Here is a 23,259-nt window from a genome sequence, read left to right as displayed (position 1 = left end):
AATTTTTTTTTCAAAAAAAAAAAAAAAAAAAAAAAGTATAAAATGTTTCAGAATAAGTATAATGATAGTGAAAAAAATAATAAATATAAAACATATAATTATTGTAGAAATTATGTAAACGATGTAAAAAACAAATACATGGGGTTTTCAAATATATACAAAAATAGCCCCAATAAATACTATTATGATTCCAAAAAAAATTATAATCAATACAGATATAATAATACTTATAATTTCAAATTAAGAAATAAGAGAAATAGAAGTTATAGAAGTATAAGTAATTCGAATTATAGGAGTAAATTTACGAAATATAAAAATTATGATATTAAGGAAAACATAAGAGAATATGATAGAAGAAAACGTAGTTTTTCATCTTTGAAGAGAGCATATAACAAAGATCAGCGAAATCATAAATATTATGTAGAATCCAGATATAATGAAGATCATAAAAATAAATATGTAAAAAATTATAATTTATCAAAAAAAAGAAACTATTATTCTTATAAAAAAAGGATATATAGCGATAAAAGAAATTTTGACACTCATTATGGACAAGGGAACATTTTTTATAATAATGAATATTATCTAATTAATGATAGATCAAGTTTAAAGAAGAAAAAAACGTATAATGGAAAATATAGTTTTAAAAGTAATTCAAGAAGTTATAATAGCCATTTAGAAAATAAAAATAAAAAAATATTAAGTAGTAGAAATAATAAATATACAAATAGTGATGTGATAGGAAAAATGGATGAGATAAATTTTAGGGACAAAACTGATAATTTGCATAAGTTAAAAAGTTTTGATACAAAAGGTAGCCTAAAAAGAGAGAAAATGGTTTATGAAAAGGAGAATCGTACTAATATGTATAGAGATAAAATAATTAGAGGTTCAGAAATGTCTCATAATAATTATACGAAAAGAACTAGGAAAAGAGGGAAAGATAACAGTAGATCTTCAAAAAATAGTAACTTTATGCAAAAAAAAAAAGTACATGTAGATAAATTAAATGAAACATATAAAAAGACTATTTCAAAAAAATCAAATGATACTTATTCTCGAAAAAAGAATGTTCATAAGAGAAACAGAACGAAAAATAGTGAAACTGAGGAGAAAAAAGAAAAAAAAAAAAAAAAAAATAAAAAAGAAAATGATTCTGACGATGAAATTATTCACTTTCATTGGAAAAAAGGGATGATTTTAAATGACTGTTATATAGTTATACGTAAGATGGGAGATGGAACATTTGGTAGAGTTTTATTGTGCCAGCATGTAGATACCAAAAAATATTATGCAATAAAAGTAGTTAGGAATATTAAAAAATATACTAAATCAGCAAAAATTGAAGCAGATATTTTGAAAAAAATCCAAAATGATGATACAAAAAATAGTAATATTGTTAAGTTTTATGGAAGATTTATGTATCATGATCACATGTGTTTAATATTTGAGCCATTAGGACCCTCTTTGTACGAAATTATAACCAAAAATAATTACAATGGATTTCATATACAAGATATTAAACTTTATTGTATAGAAATTTTAAAAGCACTAAATTACCTTAGAAAAATAACTCTTACGCATACTGATTTAAAACCAGAAAATATCTTGTTGGATGATCCATATTTTGAAAAAACTTTAATAACTGTTAGAAGAGCAACTGATGGAAAGAAAGTTCAAATCTATAAAACAAAATCAACAGGTATCAAATTGATTGATTTTGGTTGTGCAACCTTTAAAAATGATTATCATGGTTCAATAATTAATACGAGACAATATAGAGCACCTGAAGTTATCTTAAATTTAGGATGGGATGTATCCAGTGATATGTGGAGTTTCGGTTGTGTTTTGGCTGAATTATATACTGGTTCATTGTTGTTTAGAACTCATGAGCATTTAGAACATTTAGCTATGATGGAAAGTATAATTCATCCAATACCAAAAAGAATGCTATATGAAGCTATGAAAACAAATGGATCAAAATATGTAAATAAAGAACAATTAAAATTGGCGTGGCCAGAAAATGCTTCTAGCGTTAATTCTATTAAACACGTTAAAAAATGCTTACCTTTATATAAAATAATTAAACATGAATTATTTTGTGACTTTTTATATAATATATTGCAAATTGATCCTAGTCTTAGACCTACCCCTGCAGAATTATTGAAACACAAATTTCTCCAAGAAGATTATGAATATTTGATTCCATCTTAATTTGCACATATTTTTAAGAAGAATAAGAAATAAAAATAAATAAAATTAAAAAAAAAAAAAAAATAATTTTATTATCATTATTATCTATTTTTTTTTTTTTTTTTTTCTTTCATTTAAATTCATGTGAACTTTATTATTCTTATTTTTTCATTTGTGATCATTTTTAAATTCTTTACTACTTATTTGTATTTTTAGTTTTTTTTTTTTTTTTATTTAAGAGTATACTTTATAAAACGAATTAGTTATTATAAATTTTAAAATTATACATGTATTCATAGATAGTTAAGTTAATTGTTCAATGATATTATTCAAAGATAATTATAAAAATTGTGATTTTTTTTATTTTGTGGGAAAAAAATTTTTTAAAAATATATTATGTCAAAATATAATTTATTTCTCTATAAAAATTTTTTTTTTTTATTGTTTTTTCTATATATTATATATTACACAAAATTTTGTTAAATCTTTTTTATGGATAAAATATATTCCTATATTTAAGCTATTAAGTTTTTAATTTTTGCAAAAAATAAAAAAAAAAAACTTAGAAAAATGATATAGATAAGAAATGAAAATGCAAAAATAATGATATGAATTTGGGAAATAACGAATAAAAAAAGCATAACAAAAAAAAAAAAAAAATGAAAGTCCATAAATGATACTATAGTAAATGAGAGTTGGTAATCATAAGAAAAATGAAGAAAATTTTTACAAAAATATATGAGGAAAATTAATGATAAAAACATGAAGTGTTTATAAAAAAAAAAAATATTTTAAAGAAAGGTATAATAGTAATAAAATAAAAATTAAAAAACTTATATAAACGAAAAAAAAAAAATAAAAAAAATTTTATGAATTAAAATAAGATGAAAGAATCTTTGTCACAAATTTCCTCAGTATAGAGTTGTCAAAAGTTTTCGTGCCTGAAAGCCATTTCCGCCTAATAAAAAAAAAAAAAAAAAAAACCAAGTTATTTATACATATGAACATATAATTTAAAAAAAAAAATGTATTATAACCTGTTAACATGTAGAAGTATTCTAATTTATTAATATCAAAATTATAAATAATATTTTGATTGAATAAATGACTAACATAATTTTTAAACTCCCTTAAAGTAAAATTACGAACTGTTTTGACTTCTTTCTTTTGTATTCCTAATAGTTCAGGTCTAAAATCTCTTCTATTTTCTCTATCCCAACATGTAGCAACAATTTTAAAGCATCTTTTATACTTTGAGGTATCCCATTGCAGTAATAATTTTGGTATAGTTAAATAATATGTAGGTATATAACCATTATATTTTGTATTTTCAAAATTTATAGATAAATATTCAGAAACACTTAAATTGTAATTAAACTGGTCTACTGCTATTAATAAAGGGAATTTTGTTTGTTTTTTCAAGTGTTCAAATAAAGCATAAACGCATAGATTTGAATATGCAGCATTATTTATACCTATAGTTGCCAATTCTAATAAATTAGAAGGCATAGAAAATTTATCTAATAAATTTGGTATTTTAACATTATCATAGTAAAATTTATATAATTTTTGTCTAAACATATTTTTTTCTTTTTCATTTAAATTATTATAATTTTCATCTCCTTTTATTTCTGTATCTACAGTTTTTTTAATTATATCATCATATATTCTTTTATTGTATAATAAGTGTGTCCCATCTAAACAAGTGTTATATAAAATTTCTCTATTTACTTTTATTTCTCTTAAAAAATTTTCGTTAACTTTTACTATATCTTCAAGGAATTGTCTACTTAATTCTGGTTGAATATATAAATTTGTATTACTACGAACAATATTATTTATATCAAATTTATATTTTTTTATATCTGGTATAAATATAACAAACCAATTATTTAATTTAGCCCACAAAATCACACTATTTAAGATGCAACTTTTTCCAGTTCCTCTTTTTCCATCTATTAAGATACTCCTATTTCTATAAGAATATATTTTATTGCTATCTTTGCAACTATTTATATTATTAATAGTAGCATTTGTAGTAGAAGAATTAATCTTCATTTCTTCATTTAATTCATAATTATTTTCATTTATACTTTCTTTATCATAATATGGAGAAAAACTATTTTTTTGTAAAAAATAATTATCTAAATTGTAGGAATCTCTTTGTTCCTTTAATTTAAAACCTTCTTCACAATATTTTAATTCATTTATAATTTCATAAGTTAATTTTCTATATAATAAGCCTACTCCTTTCATTCTTTCAAAATTTTTTATTTTATTTTTGTCATACAAATTTTTTTCTTTCAATTCATTAAGAAATATTTCATAATTGTCATTATCACTGTTATGCATTAAAATGTCCTTATGCAGTTCCCCTGCTAATCCTTCAGAAAAAAATTTATGCAAATACTCTTTTTCAAATAAAAAATATTTATCTACATTTTCAATATTAAAATCAGATAATGAGATATTTTTTATTTTATCATTTTCTACATTAATATACATCTCACAATTAAAAAAAAAGTCACGTAAATTTCTTTTTTCCTTGCTTACTTCAATATTTAATAACTTTTTATATCTATCTTCATCATATGGATATGCAACTAATTCTTTATTAAATATTTTGTGTAAATCATCCTCATTTTTCTTAATTGTTTCTCTGTATATTTTGTGTACTTTTGTATTATTAGAAATAGAAGGAATATTATATGTATTAAATTTCCGAATAAAAAAGTTTGCTTTTTTCATATTTTAAGTAAAAAAGGGTCTTTTTCATATATATCCAAAGCAAAAATAATTTAAAAAAAAAAAAAAATAATAAAATATTTGTTACTAATATAAAAACTATTAATAATTAAATTAAAAATATGATGTTTTCAGTTTAAAATTTATATATATGATAAACAATTAAAAAAAATAAAATAATAAAAAAATAATTTTATTTTCATATCATTAAGTAGAAATATAACACGAAAAATTATAAAAAAAAAAAAAAAAAAAAATAAAAATATACTTATAAAAATTTCTATTATTAAAACTCCTAGAAATTATTACAAAAAATGGGATTAAAAAGAAAATTAAATTCAATAATTGAAAAAATAAAACACATATAATATTTTTAGATGTATGGATAATTAGGAATATTCTATATAGTTCATTATGCATTTATTTATTTTTTAAAAAGATAAAATAACATTTTATAAAACTTTTCAACAAAATATTTATTTTCAAGATAATACTACTTAAAAATTATTATCTACCAATGATAAAAATATTTCGAAATGAAATAACATATTATCAATATTTATTAAAATAACTTTTTATTAAATTAAAGGTTTTATTAATATTTAAAGTTTCTATAATTTATCTGAGAATTTACCTTATAACTATTTTATTATTTTAATTATTTTATTTTTTTTATGCCAAAATTTTATAATATTTAAAAATAAAAGATTACGTATTTTTATGTATTAATTATAAGAAATGAATGAAATAATCATTATAACAAAAAAAAAAAAAAAAAAAAAAAAAAAAAATTCAAATACTTTGATTTTTATATACCAAAACAATAATAAAAAAGGTGTTCAAATTAAAGATTAATTATGATTTGTTTATAAAAAATGTTATATATATAAAAAATTTAAAAAATTAACAATATTTAAGTTTTATAAAACTTAAGGAATTTTTTTTTCCTGCAAGTCTAAATTAAAATGTGTAAATTTTAATTATATATATATATATAATGTTAACACTATATTTTGAATTTTTTATTATTGTTTTATTACTAAGATATAACTTAATTTCAATTTTTATATAATAATTTATGTAACTGTTTTTTTAAATGAAGTAAATTCCTAAAAACTTTTTCATTACTTTTTTTATCTGATTCATGATACTCAGAATCAGAACTACTTTCTTCATCTACTAAATCTGCTTCCTCAGCTAATTTACTTAAAAAAGATTTATTTTTATTTTCTTTTAATTTTTTTTGTAATTCTAACATTTCGTTACAACAAGCAATTGCCTTATTTATGTTGTCATAATCATTATCCCTTATATTTTTTATCATTTCAAACTCTTTTAGGTTTTGTAAATTTAAACCTATTTTTTTCAATGAAGAATTCCATTTTAAAATTTCATCGTCAGATACAAAACAAATACATTTTCCTAAAGAAAAAAATTTATATATATTTAATATAAATAAAATATAAAAAAATAATTTTCATATATATATATATATATATATATATATATATATATATATATATATATATATATTTATACCTTTTTTAAAATTTCTAGCTGTTCGTCCAGATCTATGAACAAATGTAATATCAGTAATTGGACAATTTAACTGAACTATTAAATCACATTTATCTAAATCTATTCCTCTACTTAATACATCCGTACAAAATAGCACAGATTTATTATTAGATTCTGAAAATTTAGTTATATTTGCAATTCTTTCTTTTAATTTTAGTTTTGAATGTATACTATATATATTTATTTTACTTTTTAAAAATAAATTACTTCTAAATTTTTTTGGTATAGCTGATTCTAAACTTGGATCAAAAAATAAAAATCTGAATATCATTTTTAACTCTTTTGTACTATTAATTGTATTAACAAAAATAATAATTTTCTTTATTTCCTCTTCATTATCCATTTCATTAAAGAAATACAACTTTAATAAATAGAAAAGTTTTATCAAAACCATTTTTTTTTCACATTTAACTATGTTTAAAGTAAGTCCATCAGGCAATATGTTAAAATTGTCATTATTTAAATGATCACCTGATAAATTAATGAAAAACGATTTTTCTTTTCTTATGATAATAGAATTTAATAATTTCGATAAATTTTCATTTTGCAACTGAACTGTTAATCCTAATGTAGCTGATAGTAGGAATGTTTGCACATATTTTTTTTTATCATTTACACATTTATATAAACGTTTTACAATAAAATTTATATCATTTATAAAAGAACTTTCAATCATTTTATCTACTTCATCGCAAGCTAAATATCTTATGTTTTTCATTTCATATATATAATCAATTTTTTCTTCTAATTCTAAAAAAAATCTTAATCTTCCTGGTGTACATATAATTACTTCAGGTTTCTTTGATATAATTCTTTTTTGCTTATTAACATTTAAACCTCCTATTATAGTTGTAATATATAAATTAATATATTTATTTATAAAGCTAAAATGATTTAAAATCTGTAATGCTAATTCTCTTGTTGGAACTAATATTAAACACCTAAATTTTTGTTTACATTTTTTGTTTTTCTTATATTCATTTAGTTTATTTATTACTATATTATTTAATATCGCTAAACAAAAAGTTAATGTCTTTCCTGTTCCTGTTTTTGAAATAACAATTACATCTTTTTTATAATTTATTGAATGCTCTAATGTTTTAAATTGAATTTCGGTAGGTTTAAAAAAATTACTGTCATACAATGATTTCATAATGCTATAGAGAACATTAATTTTACCATTTAAAGTCCATTTTCTATATTGTATTATATATTTAACATCATCAATATTCTTAAATTTCTCTTCATTTTCAATTATTGTATTTATATCAAAAATTTCTTTTTTTTTTATTATTTTAATACTTTTTTCTTTAATATTTTTTAGATTACCATTATTTTTGTAATTTTTTAATTTCCTTTTTTCCTTTTTTTTTATTTTTTTGTTTATAACTGTAGAACATTTTGATTTAACATTTTTTTTTTCATCTTCATTATGCTTATTCTTTTTTATATAGCTTATTTCATTCTTATTTATTTTTTTTTTTGCATTTGTATCTGATATATCTTTTAATTTAATACTTGACTTATTTTTTAATTTTGGTGTAATTTTATCTACACATTTGCTATTTTTCTTTTTTTTTTTTAAAAATAATTTCTCATTTTCTTTCTTTTCATTATATTTCGTATTATCTTCTTTCTTTCTCTTTTTTTTTAAGTTCTTGTTAAAGTTAATTTTATATTCATTTGTATCCTTTTTTATGTTATCTTCATTTAGAATTTTAATACTACTAGAATCAGCTTCTTCTATAGATATTAATCCTTCCTTTTTCAACCTTCAAAAAAAAAAAAAAAAAAAGATAATAAAATATAAGACAAAAAAAATAATATAAATATACAAAATAAAATAAAAAAAAAAAAAAAAAGTCAAAAGGAATATATAGAATATATAATTACAAATGTAATATTCAAATGCACATGCAAAATTCATATAGTAATTATTTCCATATTTAATGTTCTTTATTTTATAATACTATATTTATCTTAAATATTCAGATTTGTTAATATTATTTAAGAAATTCATATATAATAAAAAATAAAATATATTATTTTATTTTATATATAAATAAAAAGGAAACAGGATAATTTCAATAAATAAAAACAGAAAAGAAATAGAAATATAATAATATTATTTAAATATGTATATTCTATATATTTATTGTACGTTTTTAAAAGGGAAGGTTTTATCTTAACTGGCTTAAAAATCATTTTTTTTTTGTATCTTTTTTAAACTGAATTCCAATTTTTTTATGATAAGAAAAAAAAATTTTAAAAAAGAAACAATAAAAAAAAAAAAAATTAAAGCATTATATATTTTCAATATTATCAAAAAGTATAATATAAATAAAAAACAATATATATATATATGAGAAGTATGACTTTCGGTTGTAATATAAAATATTTAACAGGTTGAACATGAAAAAAAATTAAATAAAATTAAATAAAAAAAAATCAAATGAGTTAAAATGTAGAAAAAAAATGAAAATTATGAGTGGAAATATATAGTATAAATAGGTTTACATAATAATTAATTCTATCATCTTTTCGCATGATATTTACTAATTTTTTATTTTCTTGCATTTTATAAAAATGTAAACATACAAAAAAAAAAAAAAAAAAAATAAAAATAAAAAAAAAAAAAAAAATTAAATAAAATAAAATAAAATAAAATAATAAAAATATGTGATTATTCATCTTCTTTTAACAATCATATATATAAGAAAAAATAAATTGCCTATTTTTTTTTTTCTTTTTAATACATACATTAAAAATTATAACTCTTAGCTCCTTTTAAATATTTCCTTTTTATGTCATTAAGGAAGAATTTTCAGTTTACTTTTGTTAAATCCTTTTATTCATTTAGTGTAATAAGCGAAATTAAACCTTTACTGTTAAGTAGTAGTTTTAAAAAAATAAAAAGTTATGATTTAAAGATGAATATATGTATTTACAAAAATAAAGTGTTTAATACTAAAGATGTTATTGATGTAAGTATAAATCAAAAGGATTTAAAAGTAGAATTATCAAGTTTTAAGGATGATTTTTATAAAATTAAAAAAGAATGTATAAATATTAATGAATTAAAAGAAATTGATGAATCATGCACCAATACAAAAGGACTTAATGAAAAAGAGAAAGACGAAATAAATGTATTAAAATATGATGTTGATGAATTAAGATGTTTATATTTTTTTTTCTTAGTACATTTATTAAGATTTAAAAATAATTTAGACTTAAATTTAATAAAAAATATTTGTAGTGAAATTAATAATGTCATATCATCAAATGTTTCTTATAAAAATAACTGTTTACATAGTGTAAATTTAAAAAATTTCTTTATTAATATTTTAAAAAATTCTGGTAAAGTAGAATATAATTTAAAAGATTTCTATTCTTCCATAAGTATCGTCATTGAAAAATGCAGTATTTTGTTTTTAAATACATATAAAACAATTTCTTTATGTAAATACTTAACTTGTTGTTTATGTAATATTTTTGAATTATTTAATTTGAATTGTGATGTTCTGTTTAAAAACTCATTTAACAACAATGTAAATAATAGCAATATTTATTCGATTAACAGTTTGATAGCCAATATTAAATGGATGATTCATGATTCTAAAATTGATAAAAATAATGAATTGTCTAAAAATTTTAGTTCAAATATGTTATTATTTATTTACACACAAAGTAAATTAGTAGATGAATGTGAATATTTTATAAATTTAATTAACCAAAATTTCAAAAATTGTATTGATAATTGTAAAAATGAATACTATGAAGAAATGAATTCCTTGAATTTGTATATTGATGTCTTATGCAAAAATATCAATGAAAATATTAATGCTCATATAGGAAATATATTGGATATTGCAAATAAAATATTACCATTATATATAAATAAATTAAAAGATTTTCATCTTTCGAATGAAGTAATCATAAATGAAAATACTGATTTAAAAAAACCACCTTCAAATGGATTTATTTTTGATTTGGAAATTAAAGATAATTCAGAGTTTCCACTTTTAGGGGTATATAAGAATTATTTAAGAAATATTCAAAATATGATTAATGAAGTCGCCAGAAAAAACGAATTACAAAAAATTAAAGAAATGAATATAGCATTTAATAATTTGCTAATTTTTTTAACAGACATTATTATACATATGAACATCATATATGATATAAAGGCTTATAACAAAGCAGTATCACAAATTATGAAAAACAAAAAAGTTTCTAGTTCTATACATAATATAGGAATTGGATGTCTTGATTTTAAAAACTTTCTGTATTCTTTGATTTCAAATAATAACTCAAAATTAAAATTAGAAAATGAAATAATGAAAGATAATAAAATTATAACTAATCGTTTTTTTAATTTTCTAAATGATCATTTTTCACCATATAAATTTGAAGAAGTAATAAACGAATTATTAATGCCAAAAAATATAAACTTCAACCTTAAGGTTCCTAAAGGAACAAAAGATTTTACTGGAGAAGACATGCAATTAAGAAATATTTTTTTTGATTTTATTAAAAAAAAATTTTTAATACATGGTGCAGTTGAAATAGATACACCTGTATTTGAATTAAAAGAAACATTAACAGATAAATATGGAGAAGATTCCAAATTAATTTTTGATTTAAAAGATCAAGGAGGAGAAAATTTATCCTTGAGATATGACTTAACTGTACCATTATATCGTTTTGTTAATACTAATGATATTAATCAATTAAAAAGATTTCATATAGGAAAGGTGTATAGAAGAGATGAACCAAGTATGAATAGAGGTAGATTTAGAGAATTTTATCAATGTGATTTTGATATTGTAGGAAAGTATGACAAACTTCGCACCGACTTTCATATATTATATATTTTTTGGGACATATTAAGTAACTTAAAAAATGTTATTGGTAATTTTAACTGTAAACTTAATCATAGAAAAGTTTTAGAATATATGTTAGTTTCATCTAATATTCCCAAAGATAAAGTTAAAACGATATCTAGTAGTATAGACAAATTGGATAAAATAACATTTCATCAATTTAGAGAAGAGTTATTAAATGAAAAAGGTATCCCTGTTGAATCAGTTGATAAAATAGAAGAATACATTTCTAAAACACTTAGTTTATCTCCGTTTTTAGTCATTGAATTTCTTAGAAATGATTTAAATCAATCAGAAATTGATGAAACATATAAAAATGAAGTTCACGAAGTTATAAATCATTTAGAACAAATATTTGAGTTGCTAAAACATTTTAATATGGTTAATCAATTTACATTCGATCTAACTCTAGCAAGAGGACTTGATTATTACACTGGTATAATTTTTGAATTCGTTCTCTTGTCAGAAACAAATGTAGGAAGTATAGCAGCAGGAGGAAGATATGATTACTTAATCAGAAACAAGAGAAAAGAGTATATTCCATCAGTTGGTGCATCTATTGGTATTGAAAGAATTATAACAATTGCTGAACAATTCATAAAAAATAAAGGTTTATTTTTAACAGGTAATGAATATAAAAATGAGTTAGTAGATAAAGAAATTAACAATAGTAATGTCTCAAAACTAAATTTGAAAGATAATTCAATAGAAGTTCTTGTATGCAATATAAAAAAAAATTGCTTTAAAGAGACAATAGAATTATGTAAGAAATTATGGGAACAAGATATTTCTACTGAGTTTATATATGTGAATGATCAAAGGATACAAAAGCAACTTGTTTATGCTTTAGAAAAACAAATACCCCTAGTTGTTATTATAGGTGATGAAATTGAAAAAGGAATTGTAAAATTACGAGAATTAACCTTAGATAAAAATAAATCAGTAGGTGAAAAAGAAATAAATATAGATAATTGTATTAATGAAATAAAAAATTATTTTGCATGTAATTTATCATGGAAACAAAATATTACGAACATTTTATTTGAAAAAAAGACTAAATAACTAAAAAGAATATATTAATATTTTCTAATTATGTTCCATATATAGTTTAAAAATTTTTTAAATATAAAGAATGACTCTTATTTTCTCTTTTTGCTTCATTTATATTTAAAAAAAAAAAAAAAAAAAAAAAATTTAATTTTAAAAAATTAAAGATAATTATTTCTTTTATTTTTGTTTATTATATAAAAAAGAAAAAAAAAAAAAATGATTTATTTATGATAATAAATTTAATATTGTAGCTTTTAAAAAATAATTGTAAACAAAATAATTTTAACTATAATTTATTTTTTTTCTAATCATTTAATTTTTTAATATGAAACATTCAAGCAAAAAAAAAAAAAGTGTATTCTTTTGTAGCATATGTTTTTTTAATGAATTAAAAATATATTGAAAATAAGAATGAGAATACAATCTTATATTTTTTTTGTATAAAAAATAATTAAAATATGTTAAAGCACTTTTATCCATAAAAAAAAATATATATATATATATATAATTATGCAAAAAAAAAAGGATTCATAAAGTAAATATTATGTGAATATAATATATAAAATATGCAAATATAAATATATATATTAGCTTTTGTGTATACACTTCATTATGCACTAAATTTATAATTATCCTGATAATTTTTGATTATGAATGTTTTTCTTATAATATTTATTAAATTCATGAAGTATTTTTAGTTAAAAAATGATATATGAAAATAAAACAAGAAAAAAATTTCATATGAACATTTTTTTTTCATGGTTATTTTCCAAACTTGCTTCACTAGGGAAAAAATTAAAATAAAAGATGATATCAATTTTTATATGCATATAAAATTCTTGTTTATAGATCTTATTTAATTCAAATTACCTTTTATATATATAATACTTAAAAAGGAAAATAAATTATTAACACATTTTTTTTTTTTTTTTTTTTTTTTTTGATATGGACGTTGAATGGGATAATGAAACAATTAACAAATTTTATAATTATTTATTTGAATTAATTAATTATGAAAAATGCTTGGAGTTAGAAAAAGACATAAGAATAGAAACAGGAACAGAAAGTGTATTAAATATAAATTCACAATTAAATGAAAACGCTAATAATAAAATAAATATATGTACGTACAAATTTAAAAAGAATGAAGATGACATAGTAGGTGAAATTTTAGATAATGAAAAACAAGAGGAAAATATAAAAAATTCTATACCATTATTAACTAAAAAAGCTTTTATAATTTATACTAATGTAATTGATAAAGCAAAATCTGAAGGAACAAATAGTATTAATTTAGAAACAGATCATTTTTTAAGAACAGATATATTTAAACTTGTTTTTAATAAATATATTATTTATAATACAAAAGTAAAAATTAAAGAAATTCATTGTAAGAATACAAAAAACATTGTTTCTTTAGCAAACCCCTTAAATATAAAAGATTATGATTTAAATAAAATAAATAGTGAAACAATTGCAAATTTAATGAATAACAATGTAGGTATTCAAACAAATTTTATGGGGAAAGAGTGTATGAAACTCATTTATGATGAACTGATATTTATTGAATACAATAATCAATTTAATGAATTTAGTAGAGAATACAGAAATATAAGGACTGATTTTTATTGTTGGACATATATATCAAGTTTAGATAGAGAAAAACAAAAAGGTTTACTTAAATTATTAAAAGAATTATCATTAATTCCATATGAATTAAATAAAAAAGCAAATTTATCTTTACAAGTTTGTACTTTATTTCAATTTTTATACTTTTGTCCAAATAAATCATTTTTAAAAAAACATTCTGAAGGAGGATATGGAAAATTAGATAATGGGAAAAAAATTACTTGTATATATATTCCTTTAGTTCATTCAAACAATGATATAGAAATTAAAATATATAATAATGAAGATAATTTAAATGAACCAAACAAAATAAATAATAATGATACTAATACAAACTTATTAAATAAAATGGATAACACTCCAATTAAGATAATAAAACCAGAAAGTGATTCACTGATTTTTTTACAAACAAGAAATATTTCATATGAAATTCCAAAAACAAAAAATAAATTTTTTATTGTCAACCTATGGATTTCTGGTCCTGCCTCACTTGAAAAAAAATTATAAAAATTATATATATTAAGGTTTTTTTAAGAATATTTTTCACTTTAAAGAAACAAATTATTACTTAAAAAAAAAAAAAAATTATTAAATTAGAAAAATATAAAAAATTAAAAATAAAAACAAAAAAAAAAAAAAAAAAATAAAACATAATAAAATAAAAATAGATATATGTAATACGATTAAAATTAGTCATTTAATTTATATTAATATAGTTAAAATTTTTATTCTATATTACGAATTATATATTTTTATATACTTTAATAATTTTTTTTTTTTTTTTTTTTAATGTTTGTCAAATTTCTAATTATTGTATCAAAAATCTTTTATAGAAGTTTATCAAATATAAACATCTATATTTATATTTTCAATTTATACTTTAAAAGACATTTTTATTAAATATATTATATACAAATTTTTGTTTTTTTTTTAATTTTGAAACAAATATTTTTTTTAATGTGTAGCATTAAAATTATTTTAAATAATTTAGTAGTATTAACTTTGATTACAACCATAATGAAAAAAAAAAAAAAAAAAGTGAAATCTATTAAACCTATAAGGTAAACTTAAAAATATTAAATAGTTCTTCTTTTCTTTCTTATTTTTTTTCTCTTATTGACATAAAAACTCCAGTACATCCCAGCATTTCTTTTTTTTATACCTATTTTACCTATAATATTGTAATACTGTTTTTTTCTAACATTTTTTAACCAGCTAAATGACAAAATTCTTGAATTTTCTTTATTAACTAAATTACAAGGAGTGTTTAATTTCATATTTTCAGTACTATTTCTTTTAATAATATTTTTACTTTTTATTTCGCTATATATATCTTTTTTATCATATATAATACAATTTGTCAAAGGAATACAGAAATTTTTATCACTCAGCATATTTTTCATATTGCCTTCATTTACATGTAGAGTTGTTTTAAAACTTAAAATATTATTTGTATCAAAATTCTTATTTAGTAATTGTAAAGATGTAAAACTAACTTTGCATTTATTGTTATAGAATTTTCCAATTAATGGAAATATATTTATTTTTTTGATCATTTTAGTATACAAAATCTTATTAATTAAACAGATATTAATTTATGTATGCATATAAGTTTAAAAATAAAATAATCATATATGTTATTCTAAAGTTAAGAGAAAAAAAAAATTAAGTATACTATGTATAATTAAAAAAGAAAAAAATTATGTTTTTTAATTTAAAAATGAAAACATTATTTTAATATAAGATATTATTTTATGCAATAGATACAAAAATTTTTATTAAAAAAATGGAGTGCTCATGCATTATAACATTTTCATTGAGTTTTAGAATTCGTAAGTATTTTAATCATTTATATATGATTTTAAAATAAATTTACTATGTTACTAAAAAAATTAAAATATAATTAATATTATAATTTAAAACCTATCGTATCTTAATTGTTATTTCTTATTTTTATTTTTTCATGTATTTATATAAAATTTCTTCTAAAAACTTTTCAAAAAAAAAAAATAAGCTTAAATATTTATATCTATATATTCATCATACTTTTGAAAAAAAAAAAAAATAAATTTAATAACTATCTTAAGTTTATTAATTCCATTTTTGTTCACATAAATATTTTAATTTTAAAAGTTTTTTTTTTTTTCAAAAAGACAAAACACATTACCCTCATTTTCTTCTAAATATATTTAGAAAATAAATACCATAAAAAGAAGTATGCATTTATAAGCACATAATTTATACGAGGAAAAAGCAAGCAGTAAAAAAAAAAAGGAAATTTTTTTTTTTTAAATGTTTTCTTTCATAATTTTATGGTTTTTAAAATAAAATTTATTAAGAAATAACAAATAATGTTAAATATAAATACCTGATAAAAATATTAATATAATTATTATAAAATAACTTTTTTTTTTTAAGGTAACCCTATTTGGAGAAATAGCACATAAAAATTTATATAATAATAAAGCATGATTTAGTGAAATATATTACATAATCTCATTTATTTTTATTTTTTTTTTAATAATTAAATATTTTTCTTTTCTTCTTTTTCAGTAAATTATATAATTTTGCTCTTTTTAAATGAACTATGCTAAAAAGTGAAAATATAAGTTAAGAGAATTTTATGTTTATATAAAATATGTTGCATTTAAAAAAAAAAAATAGCTATTTAAAAATATAAATCATTAACTTTTTTTTTTTTTTTTTAATTTTCATTTAAAATTATATTCTTTTTTCAATTTTATTTTTTTTTTTTTTATTTATATGCACACAAAAAAAAAAAAAATATATATATTTTATTATTATTAATTAAATGATTTTTTATCATAAATTATCAAAAATTTACTTAAATAAACCTTTATAGTATATTCAACTAATCCCTCTTTGACATTACACTTAAAATAAAAAAAAATTAGAATAAATATAACATCCTATATAGTAATAAAATAGAGATCTTTTATAGATTATCAAAAATTAAGTGAAAATTATATAAATAAAAAACAATAAAATTTCCTTTTGGAATACCTACTAACACCATCTCCTATATATAAGTTTTACTTTTAAATATAACCTATTGAAAATGGTAAAGAATATATGATTTGCTGAAAATTATGTATGAGATTAAAATAGATACATTTTTAAAGATTTTATTATTTTCTCTTATATTAAGTTAAAAACTTTTCTGCATTTTATTGTTTTCATTCATTTTATATTCCATTTTTAAACCTAGCTTTATGCATTTATTTGAAATGTTTTTTTTTTATTCATTTTTTTTTAAATAATATTCTCAGTATTTTTCTTTTTTACCTTTTTATATGTAAATATTAAAGGAATTTTCATGATTTACGTTATATTATATTAGTGAGAAAATATTATTTTAAATCTATATTTTTTTAATAAATTATATATAGTATTCACAGTATGAAAATGTCATTTTTATACTAATAATTTAATTCCTTAAATAATTTATATATTCTACACAAGTTTTTAAATTTATATTTTGTTACATATTATTTTTAATATATAAAATTTATAGTAATATATTACATTAGGATATAATAAGATATATAAAATATTTAGATTTTAATAATTACATCCATTCATAATTTTTAGTATATATATGTTGTTCTTTTCTATATATTATTCCTATATAATATACTTAATACAATTTTTATTTCTCTATAATTTATTTTTTTTTTTTTTTTTTTTTTTTTCTTTAAACATTTATTATGTAAAAGAATAATAATTTGTAAATAAAGAATTAATTAAATTTAAATATATATACTTAAATGAATATATAATAATTTTTTTTTTTTTATATGAATTAGGCTGCAAGTACAGAATACAGAAATACACCTCTTAAGTTACCAGCTGATGTTGCTGAAGAATTAGCAACAACTGCCAAAAATCTTGTTGCTCCAGGAAAGGGTATTTTGGCTGCAGATGAATCTACACAAACAATTAAAAAGAGATTTGATACAATAAAATTAGAAAATACCATAGAAAATAGAGCTAGTTATAGAGATTTATTATTTGGAACAAAAGGTTTAGGTAAATTTATCTCAGGTGCAATTTTATTTGAAGAAACTTTATTTCAAAAAAATGAAGGAGGAACCCCTTTAGTAAATTTGTTACATAACGAAGGAATAATACCAGGAATTAAAGTAGACAAAGGATTGGTTCCAATTCCATGTACAGATGATGAAAAAGCAACGCAAGGATTAGATGGTTTAGCAGACAGATGTAAGGAATACTATAAAGCTGGAGCAAGATTTGCCAAATGGAGAGCTGTTTTAGTAATTGATCCAGCTAAAGGAAAACCAACAGACTTATCTATTAATGAAACAGCATGGGGATTAGCTAGATATGCAGCTATTTGCCAACAAAATCGTCTTGTTCCAATAGTTGAACCAGAGATATTAGCAGATGGTGCACACACAATTGAAGTATGTGCAAATGTAACACAAAAAGTTTTATCTTGTGTTTTTAAGGCATTGAATGATAATGGTGTCTTATTAGAAGGAGCATTATTAAAGCCAAATATGGTAACAGCAGGATATGAATGCCCAAAACCCGCAAAAACACAAGATGTTGGTTTCTTTACCGTAAGAACATTAAGAAGAACCGTACCACCAGCTTTACCAGGAGTTGTGTTTTTGTCTGGTGGACAATCAGAAGAAGAAGCTTCTATTAATTTAAATTCAATCAATGCATCAGGACCACATCCATGGGCATTAACTTTTTCGTATGGAAGGGCTTTACAAGCTTCTGTTTTAAATACATGGAAAGGAAAGAAGGAAAATGTTGCAAAAGCTAGAGAAGTTTTATTGCAAAGAGCCGAAGCTAATTCTTTAGCTACATGCGGAAAATATAAAGGAGGAGCAGGTGGTGAAAACGCTGCTACATCATTATACGAGAAAAAATATGTTTATTAAATATGAGAAAAAAAAAAAAAAAAAAAATTAAAAAAATAAAATAATTGATATATATATATAATTTATATATCTATTCTTATTTCATAGAACTGTGTATTTGTATTATTAATGTAAATTTTTATTTTTTGAATTTCTAGCTATTACAATACTAGTATACACAATTATAATTTTTATAATTAAATTATTTGGATAAATATATACATATATATATTATATAGAACATTTTTTTTTTTTAAGAAAGTGTCAAACTATGAAATAAAAGTTTTTTTATAAATAAAAAAAAAATTATGTAGATATAGATATGTGTAAAATTTTTTCCTCCTATTTTTAAAAATACCTAAAAATTTCAAATTTTTTATATTTTTCTTAATTTTTTTTTTTTTTTTCTTTAAGATGATAAAATATTATTGCAATATGTATTTTAATAAAAACTGAATATTTAGTATTATATATTAAGAGTTATTTAAATGTCTAAAAAAAAGAAAATTCTTAAATTTTAGCATATTAATTATTGTAGAAAAAAAAAATAAAATTATAATTGCAAAAATTCTTTTATTATTTAAAATAGTAATTTAATGTATACGTGAAGTTGTATTTAAATAAATGATAATTTTTTTAAAATAGAATAAAAGAAACGTAATTATTTAGTACTTTTAAAGTTTATATTATTTTCTATATTCTATTACTCTAAAAAAAATAAAATAAATAATTTAGAAGTATAGATATAAAATATAAATTTAAAATTAAAAAAAAAGCACTAATGTTATGGAAAAAGTTGATTATAAAACAAAATTTTTAATAGATAATAGTGAACGTATTCTTGTTGTTTAATACTTTTAATATGTTATTATGTATAAACATAATATTTTTTACATTAACATTATTACAAAAAAAAAAAAAAATAAAAAAAATAAAAAAAATAAAAATTATTATTTTTACAAAAAAATATGTCCAATTTTTAAATTCACATTTATAAAGTCCTCTTCACAATTTAATTTTAAATTATTCCCTTTTTTTCCTTTAAATGTAGATAACATAACTATTAAAAATAAAAATTTATATAATGTAATGAAAAATGTTAATGCAAAAATTGATGCTAACTAAATTAAAAGCATAAATCAAAAAAAAAAAAAAATAAAAAAAATAACCAAGCTATATTTATTTGTTTGTTTTATTTATATTTACCTTAAGACACAACCTAACCAAGTAGGAATTAAAATTTTTTTGTTTTCTCTAAAAATTAGTTTACTACAAAAATTTAAAGGGTAATGAAAATAAAAAATAAAACATATGTTATTTAATAAATTAAAAAAGAAAAACTTTAATTTTATATAATTTTATATTAGAGATATTAAAATAATATAACCTAACTGATGACGCAAAAATTCCTGATATAATAGGTGGTATTATGCTGTTATCCATACTTTTATTTAATTTACAACAACAAAATGTGCACACACCTATATAAAATGATCAAAGATAAAAATTATTGCAAATTATATATTATTTATTTAAATTTTACTATATAAAAATTTGGTACATATCAAATTATATAAAAAACAATTTCACATTTTTATTTAAATATTCATATCTTTAATATTATATATATTATATATATTATATATATTATTTATATTATTTATATTATTTATATAAGATGTTTTTATTTAATACATGTCCAAAATGATAATCTGAAAGCAAGAAAATTAGATATTTGTATGTTATTTTTAAAATTTAATAATATATTAAACAAGGGAAGTTTGAAAAAAAAATTTATATTTTTATTGTTGAAATTTAACTTATTATTTAATCTTGTATTATATAAAGAATGTTTTGCTAAATTAAATGAATTTTGAAGTTTTTTAGTGTTATTCTTTATATATATGTTTTTTTTTATTAAAGAAAATATAATATTATCCTTTTTATAAATATAAAATTTTCTATGGATTTCTTGTCGAAAAACATACCCAATTATAAAACCATTTATATACATACGAATAGTATAAATTGATACAACATTTTTGTATTTTATTTTATTATCTTCACATAAAATATCATTCATTTTTCTTTTTAATAAATTTTCTTTAAATGAAGGAATTATAAATCTAAAACACTAAAATATAAATATATTTAAATTAACTTTTTTTTTTTTATTTATGATTTAAAAAAATATAGAATTAAAAGAGTAATATATAAAAAAATTGTTTTGTTAGACATGATTTATTTTTTTCTTTCTATTTTGTGTAAATAACATAAATCATTTTAAAATAAGTTAAAATTTTATTTAGAAATCATGTTATGTATTTTTGTATTTAATTTCATATTTTTTTATATCCTCTTTAAAATTAACTTATAATTTATATAAAAAGAAAAAAAAAAAAAATTAAAATTTTAATTAGAATTTTTCGATGTTTTTTTAATATAAAATCTTCACATTATAATTCCTCTAATTTTTTCAATTTTATTTTCTAAATTCTTTATAAAACATAAATTTTTATTTTTTTCTATCATTAATATTTCTGACTGTTTTTTAACATCTTCATTTTTTTCATTAATTATACTAATTTTTTGTAACATATTACTTTTATTATTTTCAATATCATCAAATACCTTCTTTTTTTCTTCGTTTAAAAATTTGATCAAAATACTTTTCTTTTCTTCACATAATTTAAGAAAATAAGTACTTTTTACATTATTATTTAGAGTTTTTTCATCAATTTCAGTAGCTATGTTGTTTATTGATTTTTCAAGCTCATTTATCTATTTTAAATATATATATATTAATAAAAAAAAAAAAAAAATTTAATAATTTTATTTATACAAAAATATTTTATTTTTAAACGATTTATATATTTGTAAAAAGAAGTAAAAAATATATGATGTTTAATTACTTGCGCTTTTAAACCTATAGATACTATATTTTTTTCTTTCATCTTTTTATAAAAATAAAAAAATCCAAAATGTAAAAATAAAATTAGTCTATAAAATTACATGATTTATACCTATTAGCTTTTGAAGCTTAACTTTATATACATGTAATTTTATTTTTAATATTTATTTTATATATATATATATAAATTATTCGTATGCTTATAAAAAAAATATAAAATATTATATGTATAAATAATAATATTGTAAAATGTGCAAATTTTTTAATTCAAAAAAAAAAAAAAAAAAAAACACAATAATGTCTAATTTTTTAATATTTTAATACATGAGAATTTTTTATATTCATATCAATTATTATAAATTTTGTTAGAATAAAAATTCAAGAATTTTGGAGTTCATTATTATTACATCTTATTAATTATTTAATAGATATATATTAATATGTGTTAATCTTTTTAAATATAAAAAAAGAAATTATAGATTTTAAAGTATGTAAAAATAACTAACTTAAAATACAGGAAATAACATTGAATGCACATTTAATTTATATTACTTTTATTTTTTTTTTAAGTTTAATTTAAAATTATAAATTTTGAAAAATTATAATTATTGGTTTAATTTTAAATGTTACAAAATGCAAGAAAATTTTTTTGAGTATTTAAAATGTTTTTAAAGCTTTCTTTTATAATTGTACTAATTAAAAATTTAGAAAGAACAATCCTTCTATCATTAGAAAAGGAATTTGAAAATATAAAACACAAATTTTAAAAATATATTTTTTTATATTTACCTGTATTTCTTTTTTTTTATAAGCATATTATTCTCTTTTAAAATAGAAATATTAAATGATTCACATAAGCATAATCTTAAAACATTTCACATTTTTATTTCTAGTAGTGAAATTTTTTTTTAATAACATGCGTTGTCGAAAGATAAAAGAAATATTGGAAAAATAATTATCATTTCATAAAATATATATATTTTTTTTTTTTTTAAGGTAATTTTTTTTGCTTTAAGTATATTTAAAAATTCTAAAATCCTAAATTATGAATTTTATTAAACTTCTTAATTTTTTGTAATGATAATTGTTTATTTAGATGTTAAAAATAGAAACTACATTGAATTACGAATTTCGTATGTAGATATTTTAAAAGTTAACAATATATTAAATAGATGTATTATAAAAAAAAAATTTAATTATTATTTAAAAAAAAACATATTCATTAATATTTTTCTATTTTTTTTTTTTTTTTATATACATATTTAAATGCATTAGATGTGTGCAACCATTTCATCAATATAGAATAAAATAAAAAGGAAAAAAAAAAAATATAAAATTAAAAAAATTAAAATATAGT

General features: G+C 18.3%; 9 protein-coding genes across 9 annotated transcripts; 4 read left to right on the top strand and 5 right to left on the bottom strand.

Moving 5' to 3' along the window:
* Nucleotides 1-42: 42 nt before the first annotated feature.
* Nucleotides 43-2,214, top strand: CLK1 (protein serine/threonine kinase-1, putative; the record flags this gene model as incomplete). Its single annotated transcript, XM_028670742.1, has 1 exon — nucleotides 43-2,214. One exon carries the CDS (start codon nucleotides 43-45, stop codon nucleotides 2,212-2,214), a length of 2,172 nt encoding a protein of 723 aa, XP_028527465.1.
* Nucleotides 2,215-3,104: 890 nt separating this feature from the next.
* On the bottom strand, nucleotides 3,105-4,941 carry PGAL8A_00204500 (mitochondrial ribosomal protein S29 precursor, putative; the record flags this gene model as incomplete). The annotated part of the gene is made up of 2 exons (XM_028670741.1): nucleotides 3,105-3,151; nucleotides 3,231-4,941. 2 exons carry the CDS (start codon nucleotides 4,939-4,941, stop codon nucleotides 3,105-3,107), a joined length of 1,758 nt encoding a protein of 585 aa, XP_028527464.1.
* Nucleotides 4,942-5,995: 1,054 nt separating this feature from the next.
* On the bottom strand, nucleotides 5,996-8,721 carry PGAL8A_00204400 (RNA helicase, putative; the record flags this gene model as incomplete). Its single annotated transcript, XM_028670740.1, has 3 exons — nucleotides 5,996-6,360; nucleotides 6,478-8,288; nucleotides 8,678-8,721. The coding sequence occupies 3 exons, from the start codon at nucleotides 8,719-8,721 to the stop codon at nucleotides 5,996-5,998; spliced, it is 2,220 nt and encodes a 739-aa protein (XP_028527463.1).
* A 599-nt stretch (nucleotides 8,722-9,320) lies between these two features.
* On the top strand, nucleotides 9,321-12,461 carry PGAL8A_00204300 (histidine--tRNA ligase, putative; the record flags this gene model as incomplete). The annotated part of the gene is made up of 1 exon (XM_028670739.1): nucleotides 9,321-12,461. The coding sequence occupies one exon, from the start codon at nucleotides 9,321-9,323 to the stop codon at nucleotides 12,459-12,461; it is 3,141 nt and encodes a 1,046-aa protein (XP_028527462.1).
* Nucleotides 12,462-13,394: 933 nt separating this feature from the next.
* Nucleotides 13,395-14,585, top strand: PGAL8A_00204200 (conserved Plasmodium protein, unknown function; the record flags this gene model as incomplete). Its single annotated transcript, XM_028670738.1, has 1 exon — nucleotides 13,395-14,585. One exon carries the CDS (start codon nucleotides 13,395-13,397, stop codon nucleotides 14,583-14,585), a length of 1,191 nt encoding a protein of 396 aa, XP_028527461.1.
* A 569-nt stretch (nucleotides 14,586-15,154) lies between these two features.
* On the bottom strand, nucleotides 15,155-15,634 carry PGAL8A_00204100 (conserved Plasmodium protein, unknown function; the record flags this gene model as incomplete). Its single annotated transcript, XM_028670737.1, has 1 exon — nucleotides 15,155-15,634. The coding sequence occupies one exon, from the start codon at nucleotides 15,632-15,634 to the stop codon at nucleotides 15,155-15,157; it is 480 nt and encodes a 159-aa protein (XP_028527460.1).
* Nucleotides 15,635-17,157: 1,523 nt separating this feature from the next.
* PGAL8A_00204000 (fructose-bisphosphate aldolase, putative) lies at nucleotides 17,158-19,012 on the top strand (the record flags this gene model as incomplete). Its single annotated transcript, XM_028670736.1, has 2 exons — nucleotides 17,158-17,160; nucleotides 17,906-19,012. The coding sequence occupies 2 exons, from the start codon at nucleotides 17,158-17,160 to the stop codon at nucleotides 19,010-19,012; spliced, it is 1,110 nt and encodes a 369-aa protein (XP_028527459.1).
* A 1,020-nt stretch (nucleotides 19,013-20,032) lies between these two features.
* PGAL8A_00203900 (conserved Plasmodium protein, unknown function) lies at nucleotides 20,033-21,074 on the bottom strand (the record flags this gene model as incomplete). The annotated part of the gene is made up of 4 exons (XM_028670735.1): nucleotides 20,033-20,051; nucleotides 20,198-20,260; nucleotides 20,379-20,472; nucleotides 20,687-21,074. 4 exons carry the CDS (start codon nucleotides 21,072-21,074, stop codon nucleotides 20,033-20,035), a joined length of 564 nt encoding a protein of 187 aa, XP_028527458.1.
* Nucleotides 21,075-21,442: 368 nt separating this feature from the next.
* On the bottom strand, nucleotides 21,443-21,945 carry PGAL8A_00203800 (conserved Plasmodium protein, unknown function; the record flags this gene model as incomplete). Its single annotated transcript, XM_028670734.1, has 2 exons — nucleotides 21,443-21,772; nucleotides 21,904-21,945. 2 exons carry the CDS (start codon nucleotides 21,943-21,945, stop codon nucleotides 21,443-21,445), a joined length of 372 nt encoding a protein of 123 aa, XP_028527457.1.
* Between the last annotated feature and the right edge of the window lie 1,314 nt (nucleotides 21,946-23,259).

Source organism: Plasmodium gallinaceum, assembly GCF_900005855.1.
Source record: "Plasmodium gallinaceum strain 8A genome assembly, contig: PGAL8A_v1_76, whole genome shotgun sequence".
NCBI classification, from domain to species: Eukaryota; Apicomplexa; class Aconoidasida; order Haemosporida; family Plasmodiidae; genus Plasmodium; species Plasmodium gallinaceum.
The sequence above is the reverse complement of the archived record's forward strand: the minus strand, read 5'-3'. Positions and strand labels throughout refer to the sequence as shown.